This window comes from Rhinoderma darwinii, chromosome 1 (assembly GCF_050947455.1).
Source record: "Rhinoderma darwinii isolate aRhiDar2 chromosome 1, aRhiDar2.hap1, whole genome shotgun sequence".
Lineage (NCBI taxonomy): Eukaryota > Metazoa > Chordata > Amphibia > Anura > Rhinodermatidae > Rhinoderma > Rhinoderma darwinii.
In genome coordinates this window covers 458,007,651-458,026,210 of record NC_134687.1, presented here as the reverse complement: position 1 = coordinate 458,026,210, position 18,560 = coordinate 458,007,651, and the positions used below count along the sequence as shown (strand labels likewise).

The 18,560-nt window shown below is 43.2% G+C and overlaps 1 protein-coding gene across 1 annotated transcript in view; it reads right to left on the bottom strand.

Moving 5' to 3' along the window:
• The window catches only part of ZDHHC8 (zDHHC palmitoyltransferase 8), a 121,200-nt gene extending 105,461 nt beyond the window's left edge, over positions 1 to 15,739 (bottom strand). The window contains exon 1 of the mRNA XM_075832599.1: positions 15,477 to 15,739. Coding sequence (XP_075688714.1) covers positions 15,477 to 15,580 — 104 coding nt within the window. The 5' untranslated portion in view covers positions 15,581 to 15,739. The remainder of the gene's footprint in view (positions 1 to 15,476) is intronic.
• Positions 15,740 to 18,560: the final 2,821 nt, after the last annotated feature.

The window sequence follows — 18,560 nt, the reverse complement described above, 5'->3', positions numbered from 1 at the left end:
CTAGACTGCTGTCTCTCTTAGGCCCTGTTCACACTGAGTTTTTTGGCTCCGCAAAACTCGTCAAAAAACGCCCGAAAATGCCTCCCATTGATTTCAATGGGAGTTGTACGAGTTTTTTTTACCACGAGTAAAAAAAACGAGTCGCGGTTTCCGCCTCCAAAACCCCATTTCAATCAGTCAGAAAGGGTAAAAAAACAAAACACCTTGACGAGTGTTTTGACAAGTTTTTGTCAAACCACTGTGCAAAAAACATCTGGAGCAGTTTTTGCAGGAGGAATTTTCCTCCTGCAAAAACCTGTGTGTGAACACAGCCTTAGGGTATGTGAACACGACCTATTTTCAGGCGTTTTACGCCTCGATTTACGCCTGAAAAGACGGCTCCAATACGTCGGCAAACATCTGCCCATTGCTTGCAATGGGTCTTACGATGTTCTGTGCAGACGAGCTGTCATTTTACGCGTCGCTGTCAAAAGACGGTGCGTAAAATTACGCCCGCTTCAAAGAAGTTCAGGACACTTCTTGGGACGTAATTGGAGCCATTTTTCATTGACTCCAATGAAGAACAGCTGCAATTACGTCCGTAAAAATGCCGCAAAAAACTTGAGTACATGCAAAAACGGCTGAAATTCAGGAGCTGTTTTCTCCTGAAAACAGCTCTGTAATTTCAGACGTATTTGGCGTTGTCGTGTGCACATACCCTTACTGGTGACGGTCCAATAGTTGGAATGTGATCTTGAAGTGCGCCGACGTCTGTACAAAGTTTCTCAACTCATTGGGAAATGCGAGTGCCGTGTGCGTGTCTGTTTCTGCATTTCTTTGTAATGGAGTGTAATATTATATTTTGAAACTTTAACGCTGACTAGTATAGTAGAGAGGGTTTGTTTTGTTTATTACATAAGTTCACATGTTGCTGAAATTTCTGTGACACTACCAGGGCTAGTCCGAACGTTGCGTAAATACTGCGGATTTTCCACAATGTATGCGGAAAATCAGCAACTTAATATAGTAGCAGAGGAGTGGATGAGATTTCAAGAAATTTTATCCACACGCTCCGTACGTGATATGCAGAGATTCCGCACACAAATTGACCGCTGCTTTTTTTTAAGCCGCAGCATAGCAATTGTGGTTCCGGAATCGCTGTTATTTTGTTGTGGGTTTTCCACATTTTATTCAATGGGGATCTAAAACAAACAGTCAAGTAATGTGACATTTGTGGCGGAATCGCAGCTATTACACTGCAAATATTCATCCCATGTGACCGCTGCAGTCAATCACAGGCTGTAGCGGCGGCCTGGATCCCAGGATGTCTGCCTGGATGATGTCAGAGGCCAGCCTCCTGGGATGATGTTTCATCCCATGTGACTGCCGCCGCAGCTGCGGTGTACCTTTACACAGCGTATCCGCCCAGTGTGAACTTAGCCCCATACTTCTGAATAATGTTTGAAGAAATGGATTTTTAGGTCTGCCACTTGTGAACATAACCTTAAGGGTATGTTTACACGCAGTGTTTTCAGACGTAATTCGGGCGTTTTACAACTCGAATTACGCCTGAAAAACGCCCCTAATACGCCTACAAACATCTGCCCATTGCTTGCAATGGGTTTTACGGTGTTCGGTTCCCAAGAGGTGTAATTTTACACGTCGCTGTCAAAATACGGCGCGTAAAACATACGCCCGCGAAAAAGTGCATGTCACTTCTTGGGACGTTTTTGGAGCAGTTTTTCATTGACTCCATTGAAAAACAGCTCCAATAACGTCCGTAAAATACACCACGAAAAACGCGAGTAGTTACAAAAAATTCTGAAAATCAGAAGCAGTTTTCGCTTGAAAACAGCTCTGTATTTTCAGACGTTTTTTGCTAAGCGTGTGAACATACCCTAAAGAGGCTCGGTCACCAGTTTATAACTGCCCTATCTCCTACCTATTCTAATAGGCGCTTTGATGTAGATAACTACTGGATTTATTTTTTTTAAGACGTTTATTATTGACGGAGTTATGAAAATGTTTAGATTTATACATTTTTCTAAATGCCCATCTAGGCGTTTTTTTTTTTGTTTACCAAGTGGGCGTTGTATAGAAAAGTGTATGACCCTGACCTATCAGTGTCATACACTTCTTTCATTCCAGCCCAGCGTGATCGTGCGAGATCACGCTGTAACGTTACCTTCACCGGAGCGACGGAAGACTAAACAGACATCGCCTGCAGCTGTGCCAGGATGTTTATCTGAATCTACAGCGGCTGGAGGCGATGTCTGTTCAGTCTTCCGTCGCTCCGGTGAAGGACCTGCAGGAGGAAGTCACGTCACAGCGTGATCTCGCGAGCTGGGCTGGAATGAAGAAGTGTATGATGCCGATTGGTCAGCATCATACACTTTTCTATACCATGCCCACTTAGTGAATAGAAGAAAAACCGCCCAGTTGGGCATTTAGAAAAAATTTGCATAAATTGAAAAATGTTCATAACTTGGTCAATAACAAAACGTGTGTGTTTTTAAAAACAAAAAACAAAACAGTAGTTATCTACATCAAGCGCCTATTAGGGTATGTGCACACACACTAATTACATCCGTAATTGACGGACGTATTTCGGCCGCAAGTACCGGACTGAACACAGTGCAGGGAGCCGGGCTCCTAGCATCATAGTTATGTATAGTTAGCGACGCGTAAAATGACAGGTCGCCGGCATCGTACATCGTAAAACACATTGAAAGTAATGGGCAGATGTTTGCCGACTTATTGGAGCTGTTCTTTCAGACGTAATGCGAGGCGTAGAACGCCTCCATTACGTCTGAAAATAGGTTGTGTGAACCCAGACTAACTGTATACACATGAGATTGCATCTACAAAAATTATTTTTTTCATACATAAGAGTTTAATGGGCGCAAAAAAAAACCAAAAAAAAAAACAGACCAGAATAGGACTTCCTGCAACGAACGCATGCTCCGTGAAAAAAAACTAGTGTGTGAATAGCCCCTTTTAATTGTATGGGTCAGTAAAAAACGGACAGAACACGGATGAGAAATAAGTTTGTGTGAATAAGGCCTTAGGGTATGTTCACACTAGGTCATTACGTCCGTAATTGACGGACGTATTTCGGCCGCAAGTCCCGGACCGAACACAGTGCAGGGAGCCGGGCTCCTAGCATCATAGTTATATACGACGCTAGGAGTCCCTGCCTCGCTGCCGGACAACTGTCCCGTACTGAAAACATGATTACAGTATAGGACAGTAGTTCCACGGAGAGGCAGGGACTCCTAGCATCGTACATAACTATGATGCTAGGAGCCCGGCTCCCTGCACTGTGTTCGGTCCGGCACTTGCGGCCGAAATACGTCCGTCAATTACGGACGTAATGACCTCGTGTGAACATACCCTTATTCATCCGTGTGCTGTTAGTTTTTCACAAATTAGTTGAAAGAAATGCAGAAAGAAAAAAAAAGGATGAAACCAGGACGTGCTTGCAGAGGAGAAAAACAGATGACACAATGAAACCACACAGACATTGAAATGGGACACGCTCGTGTAAATAAGGCCTTACTGAGACGATCGTCCTCACTAAATGCCCCTAAATAGAGATTACACATGCAGTTTTTTGAGCCAACGCTATGAGTGGATACAAAAGGAAGGAGAAAGTATAGAGAAACAACTGATATTTCTCCTCCTGTTTGCATCCACTCTTGGCTTGTACTTGAAAAACTGCACCAACATACCGCATGAATCCAGCCTTAGGGTATGTTCACACGCAAACGCAAAATACGTCTGAAAATACGGAGCTGTTTTCAGGCGAAAACAGCTCCTGAATTTCAGACGTTTTTACAAGTAAGCGCGTTTTTCGCGGCGTCCATTATGGACGTAATTGGAGCGGTTTTTCAATGGAGTCAATGAAAAAACGGCTCCAAAAACATCCAAAGAAGTGACATGCACTTCTTTGACGCGGGCCTCTTTTTACGCGCCGTCTTTTGACAGCGACGCGTAAAATGACACCTCGTGGGAACAGAACACCGTAAAACCCATTGCAAGCAATGGGCAGATTTTTGTAGGCGTAATGGAGCCGTCTTTTCAGGCATAATTCGAGGCGTAGAACGCCCGAATTACGTCTGAAAATAGGCCGTGTGAACATACCCTATGGATTCCTTCACACACAGCGTTTAAAAAAAAAACAAAAAAAACGCTGCAGCCAGATGTTAGCTGGAAGTCAATAGGGAAATATTAAACGCACTCCAAACGCTGCGTCTTTTCTGTGACTTTTTTTCTCTTGTCTTGTGTTTATTTGGGTCAGTGGCATTTTTTTTTTTTAAATCACAGCAAGATGTTGGTTTGGTTTTTTTTTCAGGCAGTAAGTACCATTTTTCTCCCATAGACGTCCATAGGTCTTTTTTTGCCTGATGCAATAAAATGCATGTGTCAACATGTGTTGCGTTTCTTATGGGTTTTTTTTGTGGTGTTTTTTCAGAATAATGACATTTGAATCACATGATCTGCAATGCAAAACTTACAAACACAAAAAAAAAAGTATATAAAAAGAAACACTATTTTGGAAAAGCGCCACAGAAAAAGCCATACAAAACGCATGTACCATAAAATAAAAAAAATAAAAAAAATATTATTTTTTTTACAACACTGCAAAAAACAAAAATAAGTGCGCAAGCCATAAAGAGGTCTGTCTAGAATGACGACAAAAGTAATCTGTATTGCAGGAATAGGTTTCTAGCTTGACATTGATGAATGGAGGTATACAGGAATGGCCAAAACTGACATCCAGAAGCCAGATCTAGCAGCCAATTGTATAAGTGCCCTTTTTCTGCCCAATAAACGAGTGCCGACCAACAATACAAGCATGTTGATTGACGCTTGTTTGCTCCATTTAAAAGGGAGCAATGGTCAGAATTTATGCAGACGAACAATCGTTAATACGATCATATGTCCCCATATATTTGCATCTCGTCTGCAGCACATCCCCTGTTTACACGGGAGAATGTGCTGCAGACGGGTGACCATTTTTTAGGGTCGCATAAAAAGACCCGATCAGCCGATAAACGAGCACTCATTCGCCCGATTTTTGGCCTGTGATTTTATACAACAGCAGACCTGAAGAGAAATTAGGCTTCATTCATATCTGCGTCGGGCTTTCGCTCTTTTGGCAAAAACAATTGCGCAGTCGACTATGCTATTGATTCCGCTTAAAAAAACCGGAAACCTTTACGAAATGGAGACAACTGGAAACCATTTGCAAAGGAAGCGTTACCATTGAAATCAATGGTAATGCAAAAGAAAAGCTATGGTTTACGTCTGATTTTCGTTCATGGGTTCCCCTGACGGAAACCCATGGACGGAAGCCCAACGTAGATGTGAATGAAGCCTAAGTCAGATGTTCACTCTCTGTTTTGATAGGAATCAGACATACTATCAACTAATTTTGTACAGTACATTTTAGAACTTTACAAGACAGACTATGCACCTTTAGTTTCTTCAGGTAGAACCAATAACATGTTTACCGTATATCTGGGATGCACTAAACCTAAATCCGTGTGTATTTTGAACTGTGCATCCATCAGACTTATTGTAAGCCATTATTATAAACCCAAGAACGCTCAGCTATGATGTATAATCCATCCACTGCATGGATATTGGGCAGTCTACTTTGCTATAAAAGGCAGAGCGATCTTCTTATCTTCCTGAGACCCTGGATTAGCTACTTATTAGTTTAATGTATGGGGAGATGTTTATACAATTATAAGATCAAGACAATGAAGCAGCAGGGATTACATCACAGGAATAGAAAGACCATTATAAACACTATCATCCTTTTACATTGTCCCTTACTGAAACCTGAATGTAATGTACACACACTTTGCTGTATTCTCTCTCTTTTTAATAAATTACCAGAATATTGCGTTATCTGTGGCAATATACATAGAACACGGCTGGCATGCTGAGATGGTAATTTAGGACAGTCAATGTAAATTACTGCAATGTATGAGGTCAAAGGTTATCCCAGAGGAAGAACAAAGCAATAACACAAGAACATGCAAAGTTGAATTGCCAATGGCCCAACTGATATAAATCTAAAAAGCCAAACTAACCATGCCTAAAACAGAAAGACATTGCCCATAGCAATCAGTCCACACTTCATTTTTAAAGAGCAGTTAAAAAGAAATCTCAACCTTAGGGCTTATTCAGACGAACGCGTAATACATCTGTGCAACGCGTGTCGCACGGACCTATGTTAGTCAATGGGGCCGTTCAGACTGTCCGTGATTTTCACGCAGCGTATGTCCGCTGCGTAAAACTCACGACATGTCCTATATTTGCCCATTTTTCGCGCATCACGCACCCAATGAACTCAATGTGCTTTTCTGTTTACAAACATAAAAACAGAGTGTCATAATGATGGCGGCTGCGCGAAAATCACGCAGCCACGCATCATATGCTGCTGACTTACGGAGCTTTTATGGACCTTTTGACCGCGCACGCTCATGTGAATCCGGCCTAAAGGTGTTGGATTAGAAAACCAATTTCCAACAGTACTAGGGGCTCCAATTTGATAGAAGTGGTCTCCGATTCAGAACCCACATGCAATAGTCAGAGTGGAGAGCAGCTACAATGAAATCTTCTCACTCTAGAGGACCCAGCGTAACACAGACATCCCATTGATTTGAATGAGCACTGTGTAATGCTTCATTTATCCTGTGGTGGCGCTGCCAGGTTAGGGCCACAGATCAAGCTGATCACTGTAAAGGCTTGTCCACACGTAACAGAATTGCTACAGCCAATTTCTGCAGCATTTCCGCTAAAACTAGCTGAAAAAAACGCACCATTTCCTGCATTTTTGACTGCAGAAAATGATGTGTATTTTGCGGCGTTTTCCTCATCAATGGTAGATGGTGACATCTCCTCTGAAAAACGCAGCAACACGGTCCACTTCCCGCCGCAGGAATGGACATGCTGCGGAACAAAAAAAATATGCACCACAGCTCAATTTCTGGACGGAAATTTTACGCAACGTGTGGATGAGATTTGTTAAACCTCATCCACTTTGCGGCTACTGTATTCCGCTGCATATTTTCCATCCGCAATTCCATGTGGACAAGCCATAAATCCCAGGAATGGAACACCCTCTGATCTGCTTATCATAGTGGATCCTTCTAGAAAAAAAGTGATTGTATAAAACAGACAACTCCTTCACTGGCCTTTTCAGGGATGGACGGACATAAAATGTAAAAGTAATAACATTTGTCATTTTATAGCCAACCACCCCTATTTTTATAAACCAGGGACAGGCCATCAACTAAGGGTATGGCCACACGGAGCGGCAAGACACAGTCAACAACCGCACCAGCACCATGTAGGAGCAGCTGACAAATACCTCGTTAAGAGGTATTCCGGTGACATGCGCACTGCCGCTCCATTCATTCTCTATGGGAGCGCCGGAGATTTCCGGCGCTGCCATAGAGAATGAATAGGAAATCGTGCGGCCATAAAGGGTGTATTAATTCATGGCTACACGATTTTGCAGATAAAGGGACGATTTACCCACGTTAACATGCGGCCACTAACAGGCTGTTTGACAGCTGCACCGAACATGGTGCCGGCGCAGTTGTTAGCCGCATTGCGACCGTGTCAGGGCCGCTCCGTGTGGCCTTACCCTAAGGGTTGTGGTGCTCTAGTGAGTTTTTTGAGCGGGTCTTTGAATTCCCAGGCACAGTGGCTCATTAGTACCAGGCACAGCCGGATGTACTACAGTTCAGCTCCATCCTCTTCGTTCTGCTTATTGGTGGAAGTCCTGGAGTTAAACCAGCACCGATCACAAATTGATGAGATATCAAGAGATATTAACATTTTGCCATTTTCTAAAACGGGAAACAAAAAAAATAACACAAAAGATGCATAAACTTTGGCTTTTGCTCAAAATTGTTTTAATCATATATGGCCATTTTTGTACGTCTGTCTACTTTATGACCAGATATTTGCCAAAGAGTTTTTGCCAATATTGAAGATTATAGGGAAACGAGAAATAGAGATCCAGATTATGTCAAAATCATGATTTCAGAATATTCTGACATAAAACTAGCACATTTCCCAATTGACTTTGAACAGGATATTTCACTATATGATGTTTGAAATAGAATGCAGCTTTCCAAAATTACAGAACGGTTAGCGAAGAGGAACAAATTGACAAAAATAAATGCCTGTGACCAAAAGAAGTAGTTAGAAGAGCCTAACGCGTTTCATAACCATGGCTCGAGATTACTTCACGGTGCTGCAACACAGGACGTCAAGTATAATAAACGCGTCAAAGAAAGGTGTCCCATGCTTTATTCTTTAGTGCACTTTAAAAAATTAAAACTAAGCACTGATTCGTTGCTATGTGCAGACAGTTTTGATGAATGAAGCCTGTCATCTTGAAGAAGATCTCACTTTTTGCCAAAGCCAGGAGAAGGTAGAGTATAAAGGCAAGACTTCTCTTTTGAACCCACTCCTGTGTTTGGTCTTAAAAAAAGCACCTCAAAAACGACATGAGTAATTTCAAACTAAGGCCTCATGCACACGAACGTAAAAACGCCCATAATTACGAGCCCATAGACTTCTATTGGCCACGGGTACCTTCCTGTATGCTTACGGGAAGGTGCCCGTGCCGTTGAAAAATATAGAACATGTCCTATTTCAGGCCATAATAACGGCACGGGCAGGCCCATAGAAGTCTATGGGGCTCCCGTAATTATGGGTGGCTACGTGTGCGTGCACCAGTAATTACGGGAGCGTTGCTAGGCGACGTCAGGGGATAGTCACTGTCCCGGGTGCTGAAAGAGTTGACTGATCGGCAGTAACTCTTTCAGCACCCGGGACAGTGACTACCGGTGGAGTTAATAGTATTAAAAGTTAACTTACCTGCTTCTTCCTCCAGTCCGGCCTCCTGGGATGACGTTTCATCCCATGTGACCGCTGCAGCCAATCACAGGCTGCAGCGGTCACATGGACTGCCGCGTCATCCAGGGAGGTCGGACTGGATGTCAAAAGAGGGACGCGTCACCAAGACAACGGTACGTATGTACTTCTTTTACTTTCAATCGCTGTGGAAACTCTGCCCCTTCTCTCTTTCCAGCACTGATAGAGAGAAGGGGCTGCCGATTGCAGAGAAAACAGGTCCGTAAATATGGGTGGAATACTGGTCGAATATGTGTGACAAAGGGCCAGTATTTACGGGAGGAAAAAAATATGTTTGTGTGCATGAGGCCTTAGGCTGTGTTCACACTGAGTTTTTTGCTGGGGGAAAATTCATCCTGCAAAAACTGCTCCAGACGTTTTTTGCACAGTGGTTTGACAAAAACTCCTCAAAACACTCATCGAGGCGTTTTTTTCCCGTTTCTGACTGATTGAAATGGGGGTTTGGTGGCGGAAACCGCCTCAAGATAGGTCATGTCGCTTCTCTTCACCGCGACGCTGTTTTTCCGCTCGCGGTAAAAAAATCTCGTCCGCCTTCCATTGAAATCAATGGGAGGCATTTTCGGGCAGTTTTTGACAAGTTTTGCGGAGCGGTTTCCGCGCCAAAAAACTCTGTGTGAACAGGGCCTTATAAAGGGCACTTCTTGGTTTTACTATTGCCTAGCAACTAGCGCAGAATGAACTAGATGACTACAATGGATCTCCTCGGGTCCTATTAACACAGTGTAGTCTAGGAACTTGTGCCGCTGCATGAAACCTCCGTACTGCATCATAGAGCGTAGAGCTATGCTGTGTTCCATAATTAAGAATATGGGTATGTGCATGAGGCTAAGGGAGCAATCGCACAGCCATATACCCACGTCCACGTTCTTGCCAAAATTAGGAACGGATTCCCATCAGTGGAAAGTAAGAAAATCTTTGGAAAAGCATGGACTGAAAAGAACAAAACAGTCAGTTTCTCCGGTATTTGCGAGCCAAAATCAGGAGTGCGTCCAAAACACAGAAGAGGTACAAATCTTTCCATTATACTTTTTTTCTGAGTAGGTTCTATTCCTGGTTTTGACTTACAAATACAGACCAAAATACTGCCGTGTGAAAGCCTGAGGCTATGTTCACACGGGGTATTTTGCCGAGTTTTTTGACGCGGAAACCGCGTCGCAAAACTCGGCAGAAACGGCCCGAGAACGCCTCCCATTGATTTCAATGGGAGGCGTCGGCGTCTTTTTCCTGCGAGCAGTAAAACTGCCTCGCGGGAAAAAGAAGCGACATGCCCTATCTTCGGGCGCTTCCGCCTCCGACCTCCCATTGACTTCAATGGGAGGCAGGAGAAAGCGTATTTCTCGCTGTTTTATGCCCGCGGCGCTCAATGGCCGCGGGCGAAAAACGGCGCGATAATTGCCGCGAAAATCGGCGTGCAGGGAGAGGAATATCTGCCTCAAAGTTCCAAACGGAATTTTGAGGCAGATATTCCTCCCCCAAAATACTCCGTGTGAACATAGCCTAAGGCTGGGTTTACACTGAGTTTGACGAGTTTTTTCGACGCGGAAACCGCGCCGCAAAACTCGTCAAAAACGGCCTGGAAATGCCTCCCATTGATTTCAATGGGAGGTGGAGGCGTCTTTTTAAAACAGAGGCGTAAAAAGACGTCCCGTATGAACTAAATGTTGTTTTTCCCATTGATTTCAATAGGCAGATGTTTGTAGGCGTTCAGCTTCCGTTTTTTCAGGCGTTTTTCGAGGCGTAAACGCCCCGAAATACGCCTGAAACCACTGTGTGTGAACATACCCTTTTTCCCAAAAAAAAAAAAAAAAGCAGCCGTAATATAGCAGTGTGCATGAACATTTACACTTTCCCTATTCTTTTTTTCGGGACTAAAATTTTTCTTCATGAAGCACTCTGGTCTTGCCAAGATAAATTCTACAGTTTAGAATTCAGAGATGGAATCAAATCTTTCATAAAGGCCAAGAAGCAAACCTTGTAAAAGCCAGATTGCTGTGAATCAACTACAATGTATCATCCAGATACGTTCCACAGAGTCACACACAGGGTAATAATAATGGCTCAAAAGTAACAATTGTTGGCTGGTAGAAAATGGCAAGACCAACACAGCGCAAACTTGTAAAATGTAAAACAAATATGTGACTGTTCTATAGAATCAAAGTTACGGAGGCAAAATAAGGTTTACTAAATTTATAGAATGTATGTGCCTAATGCCCCCAAACCGAACGTTAAAGGAAGGCCGTGGAGTCGGTAAGCCAATGTTCCAACCCCACAGTGCTGCTTTAGGCTGGGTTCACACGACCTATTTTCAGACGTAAACGAGGCGTATTATGCCTCGTTTTACGTCTGAAAATAGGGCTACAATACGTCGGCAAACATCTGCCCATTCATTTGAATGGGTTTGCCGACGTACTGTGCAGACGACCTGTTATTTACGCGTCGTCGTTTGACAGCTGTCAAACGACGACGTGTAAAAATACAGCCTCGTCAAAAGAAGTGCAGGACACTTCTTTGGACGTTTTTGGAGCAGTTTTCTCATAGACTCCAATGAAAACAGCTCCAAAAACGGACGTAAAAAACGCCACGAAAACGGCGCGAAAAATGCGAGTTGGTCAAAAAACGTCTGAAAAGCAGGGTCTGTTTTCCCTTGAAAACAGCTCTGGATTTTCAGACGTTTTTGGTCACTATGTGTGCACATACCCTGAAAGTGACCATAACCCAGTAGCACATACATTACATGGCCAAAAGTAGGTGGACACCCAAAAAAAAAAATCACAAATACGTTGGAACAACCATTCCAAAACGAAGCAAGGAAAGTCAGTGAACACATTCTATGCACGGTGCTGTGGAATATATGTCATATAGTGACATCGATAGAGAGGGTGCACAAGCTGCAATCTCTAGTGGCTATGGGGACCCGAAGACCCCATTGCCATATAAAGTATGTTATTACAAGGGTATTATAGAGGAACAGAGCTGGCTTACTAAATAATTGCTTCATTTTTATAACGCCATACGTCATTGCACACAACAAAACATGTTGGTAAGTAAGCCTTGTAGCGATTTTTAACCTGGGCCCAAAAGCTTCAACCTGCACCGCTGTCGTCGGAACTCATACCACCAGCATGGTAACACAAGCGCCACCCAACCTTCCAAACACACATACTAAAAACGTAATAAATAAAGACCAAGAGACAATGCAGATGGAATAAAATGGGCGCTGTATTTATTAAGGGGTACATAATAAATAGAATAAATAAATACCAAATATTTTAATAAATATTAAAAACCAATAAATATTATACCAATAATTCATGACCTTGTCCACCCATAAACTGGGCGACTAACCCCACAAGCCACGTCGGATTTAATCAGACAAGGCCACCCCCCCCCCCCCCCAAAAAAAAAAACACAGCGGCTCTCTCAACCATAGAGTTTAGACCTAAATTAAAAATGTCCAAACCAACATCTGATAAGTGAACCAAGTCATTTCTATACAGGCCTTTAACAAAACCCTCAAGATCCTGATGCCTAAATGACCAACCTCCAATAGAAGGTAAAAAAAATTCCATATTTCTATTGATCCTTTTTCTGTAACCAGCCACACTCCATCTGCTGTGAAACTACAACTCCCAGTATCTACTGACAGGCGAAGGCTGTCAGGTCATGCTGGGAGTTGTAGTTTCAAATCACCTGGAGTGCTGCTGTCTGCAGACCCCTGCTTTAATGCCTAGGTAGGAAACCAGTAGATCTTTGATATGTTCTTAGTAGATCACGGATACCTTAGTTCAACAATGGGGGCACTTCAGTCCACAAGTTTTTGGGTAACACCGCAGTAATTGTTTTTACCACAGTCCACAGGAAACCTCTGTTTTTGTTTGTTACCGTACTGACTGACACATTCTTACTGAAAATTTCTGCAGCAATTCCATTGAAAAATGCAGACATTCCACTGCGGTAAAAACGCACGATCTCCTGATGTTTTTTTTACGGCAGAAAATGGTGCGTAAATTTGTTAAATCTCATTCACTATGCTGCTACTGTATTCTGCTGCGTTTTTTCAGGACGGAAAAAACGCGGCAATGCCGCAGCATGTGGACGAGCCCTAAATACTAAGCTTCTGATACATTTTATTATTATAGAAACAATTTGCAAACAATGTGATTGGAACATGTAGGTTTGTGAGAAATCTAAATCTCGTGTAAATGGCACCCTGAATAGGTACAATGTATGGCTAAACAGGGTCGCTTCATTCCTTTTACATGGCGTTATTTTGTGTCAGTATTTGGAATCCAAAACTACGAGTAGCACCGATAAGGCTATGGTCACATCTGCGTCAGGGCTCTGTTTCCGACGGAACGGAGCCCTGACTGTCACAAACTGAAACCATAGGTTTCCCTTTCCATCACCATTGATTTAAATGGTGACGGATCCGGTGCCAATGGTTTCAGTTTGTCTCCGTTGTGCAAGGTTTCCGCCGTTTTGACGGGATGAATACCGTAGTCGGAAGCTAAAAGACATATCTATATACTTATCCCAACAACGCTTTGCTGTGTAGTAGGTTCTATGTCCGTTTCTCAAGAAACCCTCCTAATAAATCCATATAAGCAATAGACTAATGTGGTCCAGTTCACATCAGTAATGCATTCAATGCTCCATAAAAGAAAAAAAAAAAAGAAAAAACGAAGAAGAATGAAATAGTGTGCAACTACCAGACTGCACTATTAGGGTATGTTCACACGCACTTTTCAGACGTAATTCGGGAATGACGATGTTCTATTCCCACGAGCCTTTATTTTACGCATCGCTGTCAAAATACGGTGCGTAAAATGACGGCTCGTCAAAAGAAGTGCAGGACAATTCTTGGGACGTTTTTTGGAGCCATTTTTCATTGACTCCATTGAAAAACAGCTCCAAAAATGGCCGTAAAAAACCCTGCGAAAAACACAAGTTGCTACAAAAATCTCTGAAAATCAGGAGCTGTTTTCACCTGAAAACAGCTCTGTATTTTCAGATGTTTTTGCTCACTACGAGTGAACATACCCTCATATGCTACCCAATCCAGTAATTTCCCCCCAAATACACATAGCGGAATGAATGCACAACTGATGCATAACATTTTTATGCAATTTGGTCAGCAATGTGAACGGGATACCACGCAGTTGTCAAAATAACCGTGAACATAATACACATTGAAATGGTCACACTTGCGTTTTAAAATTATTTACTCTGATCAGCTTTTAGATCACAGATGGGATCAAAATAACGGATGCAAAACAGACTACAATCTGTTTGTATACGTTTAACATTGACACCCATGATAAAAATAACCCATCCATTAGCCGTCCGTTTTTTTTGAACGGAGAAAAATGCCCTGTACTCTGCACTTTTATCTCCGTCAAAAAAAACGTGTGACTGACATAACTGACGCGCGAGGACGGTAACGGATGCAGTTAAAAATCTAATTTTTAACGGATCTGTTTTTATCCGTTATTCTGATCTAAAAACAGATCGTAGTAACAGATTATACAACGCAAGTGTGAACTTAGCCTCAGATAGCGTGGCGCATTATATTTTATTGTTATTTATATGCATCTAGAAAAAGCCAGCAATGAGTGACCTGTCATTCTTTATATGAACCCGGGTACAGTATGGCACATCAAAAAAGTTACCAGTCCCTCCTAAAAAGTACAAGTCACAGAGGAGTATTTAAGAAAAGAAAAAAAAAAAAAAAAAAAAAAAGTTTTGTTGTTTTTTTTACTGAAATTGATACGGATCAGGGAGATACTCTTGGGTGGTGAGGACGTATAGGAATACTAGGAAACTGGTTATTGGTGTAGTGAACGGTCATGTACATTTGAGATGGGCATTTTACAGTACATATAAAATAAAGCCGGAGGTTACATTTACCACAGGTGATAGATGTGCCCTATAGTGAACTGGAAAATACATTTACAATACAATTCCAGCACAATATATATAGTGCCATGCTGGATGATGGTGGTACAGAAATCAGTTATAATAAAGCTATACGAGCAGACCATCTTAGCCAAAGTTCGTGCCAGCCTTGCCAGTCCAAAAGGAGCAGGGCCCAGCCGCAGCATGTAAGTCAATGCATTTATCCCAGCGGAGAATCCATACATCAAGAAAGACTTGAGCCAGCAGAATTGTTACACTAGAAAGCCAAGACTAACATACAGATCAAGCCTATAACAACCAGTGCCCTACATACCCTCCCCCAACACAGGGCCCTTCCATACCCTGCAGGAACAAAAGGCCATATTTTACTGCCATATATTGATATGAGCAGATCATTGGCAGCTGGAACCGACTCGAAGGCCTAACACAAAATTAGGACTGGGGACAGTAATACCCACACAGCTCCCCTGGCAAAGCAGAAATCCTAAATCAAGGCCTGTGGTCCTACATTCTCAGTTATTACCAGCCTAGATGCCATGCCCCACCCGCAGCATAGATGCCCTCCCACCAGCAGAACCCACCGGTAGCCCCGGTCACATCCAGCTTGTACTTACGTGAAAACAAAAAACAAAGTGGTGGATCCCACTAATAAGGCAGCGGCAGTGGAGACAGGGATGTATTTAGTAGGTTTAAACCTTTTTCCAGTGCTGCTGGGCATTCTGTAGGTTACACATCACTATTCAGATCCCAAGAGAGAGGCACCAGGGGGGAGAGAGGGGCACTGACCGCACGATCCACGGAGGAGGGAGAGAAAGAGAGTGAATGAGGAGGGGGGAGCAGCAGACAGACATAGAGAACAGCTGACCTGCTCACACAGGAAATCCCACCCCACCGAGCCCAGCCCTCTGTGAGCGGAGAGCCGGCGGCTTAAGGTGGATCCGCCGAGTTCCATGGAGCAGCACTCATCTGCATACAGAGCCGTTTACCTCATATTTACCTCATGACTGGCTGTGTATGCAAACTCGCCGGGCAGCAGTCATTGGCATGTCAGTGTTGTGGGTGACGTGCGGCAGTAGCCCGTCCGTCACTTCATAATATGTGCATTACTTATGCCAGCTGTCTGCCGTCATTGCAAAAAGTGCCCAACTCCATATTTATACAGCCCCTCACAGGGCAGTTGTCGGCCTCATACACCAGTGTATTTAAAATATACGGTTTAATGCATTTCAGTGGTGCCATGCATACCACTGTATCAAAATATATATGCAGATATAAGCACTGATTTCAATATACTCCATCGATGAAATGGAACTAACAACCCACCCGTAATATGGTTCTGTATTGTGCAATGCATTACGGGATAAAATTGACATGCTCAAGTACGTAAGGTAAAATGGGTACCCTCCCAGGCAACAGGTTTAGGGCAGCGCCAATGTTCATGGGTGTATTATAGCCTCGCGTTGTATTAATATGTAAAATGGTGCTTATAAGCTACTAATAGCCCATGCCCCTAGGTGAGAATACTGTGCCGCAAGGAGGCCCCATATAGCGGCAGCAATTGGAGTGCCTCAAGAAAGCACCATACGGCGGAGTGCCTCAAGAAGGCACCATACAGCGGAGTGCCTCAAGGAGGCCCCATATAGCGGCAGCAAATGGAGTACCTCAAGGAGGCCCCATATAGCGGCAGTAAATGGAGTATCTCAAGGAGGCCCCATATAGCGGCAGTAAATGGAGTACCTCAAGGAGGCCCCATATAGCGGCAGTAAATGGAGTATCTCAAGGAGGCCCCATATAGCGGCAGTAAATGGAGTACCTCAAGGAGGCCCCATATAGCGGCAGCGCATGGAGTGCCTACTGATCCATATACAGACCGTTGGGGACTACATGTGCCACCATGTGTATGTGCTCACTTCACACCTCTCCAATGTTATAGTGCCATAAAAAGTAAAAGGGATACTACCATTTAAAGAAATCATACTGATTTCCATAGGTGTCCATTTTGAACCAAAAGTTTCTATTTTTATGAAAGACGTCTTTATGTGCCTGACAGAGAAACAATACATGTCACATTTCTCTGTCCAGCAGGGGCTGTTACCACTGGTATCAATGGAGGGCCACATTGGAACAATCTGGGTTCATCTGGGCATCTAGGTGGAGAATGGAGAGGTGGACCCCCACCCCATCCCAGCTGTGGCTCCTTTAATTCTGTTTTCTAGAAGTTATTGAAACAGGTGGGGACTGCATTTATCAGATGTTTATGTAATATCCTATCTATATGTGATAAATGTCTGAGATGGGAATAACCATTCAAGGTTTGATGTAGGGGCTGGCCACATGACTATTGCGTTGGAATATCTGGTGGAGGTGGTGGCGTAAGACACAATAGAGGGGGCATGTGTAAAAAAGGAGTAGGAAAGGTGGGCCGGCAGGTGAGGGGATTTAAGAAGGTGAGTTCTTTTTTTTTTATTGTAGTAATGGGCTAGCTTTCTGTTGTGTTATTGTACCCTTAGGCTACGTGTACACGTTGCGGATTTGGTGCAGAAAAACCGCATCAAAACCACAGGTAAACGCAGATAATTCTGCAGGTAATATCCGCACCTAGTGATGCATTTTTAGGTGAGTTTTTTACATTTTGATGTGGGACTAGGTGCGTTTTTATTCTACGGCTTTTGGTGCATTTTTTAAAACTAGTCAGATACAATTCGAAAGAGGATGCGCAAGATAAATTGACATGCTGCGGAATTTAAAATATGCACCGCAGACCAAATTCCGCTCAGAAAAAAATCTGCAACGTGTAGATGAAATGTCTTAAACTCTATTTCATTTTGCTGGTACTGTATTACGCTGCAGATTTTTCCACATGAATATACATGTGGCAAATCCACACGTAATATACATCGTGTGCATTGGGCCTTAGGCTGGGTTCACACGACCATGTTATGTCCGTAATGGACGGAACGTATTTCGGCCGCAAGTCCCGGACCGAACACAGTGCAGGGAGCCGGGCTCCTAGCATCATAGTTATGTACGCTAGGAGTCCCTGCCTCTCCGTGGAACTACTGTCCCGTACTGAAAACATGATTACAGTACGGGACAGTTGTCCGGCAGCGAGGTAGGGACTCCTAGTCGTGTGAACCCAGCCTTAGGCTTCCATCACACACACTTTTTGTGTGGTATTTTTTTTGTCCAAGAAAATGTATCTAAAGCACGTACCTTTGTTTTGTAAAGTGGTACTTGCGTTTTTTAGGGTATTTTTTTTATTTTTAAATAGTTTGTTTTACTACCTGCGTTTTTTTTTGTGAAATTTTTCACATTGTAAATCATGTGATTCAAAGATCATGTGATGCAAAAACGTCACTAAAGATGGCATAAAAAAAAATACAAAAAAAACATTGACGCGTGTTTTTTTTTGAAAAAGCAAAAAAAAAACTATAGCGGTCTATGGGAGAAAAACACCACTGACCCAAGAAAACACATCAAAAGTACAGAAAAACGCCACAAACAAGAAAGCATTGCAGTTCGTTTTATAAGGGTATGTGCACACACACTAATTACGTCCGTAATTGACGGACGTATTTCGGCCGCAAGTACCGGACCGAACACAGTGCAGGGAGCCGGGCTCCTGACATCATACTTATGTACGATGCTAGGAGTCCCTGCCTCGCTGCCGGACAACTGTCCCGTAGTGAAAATATGAT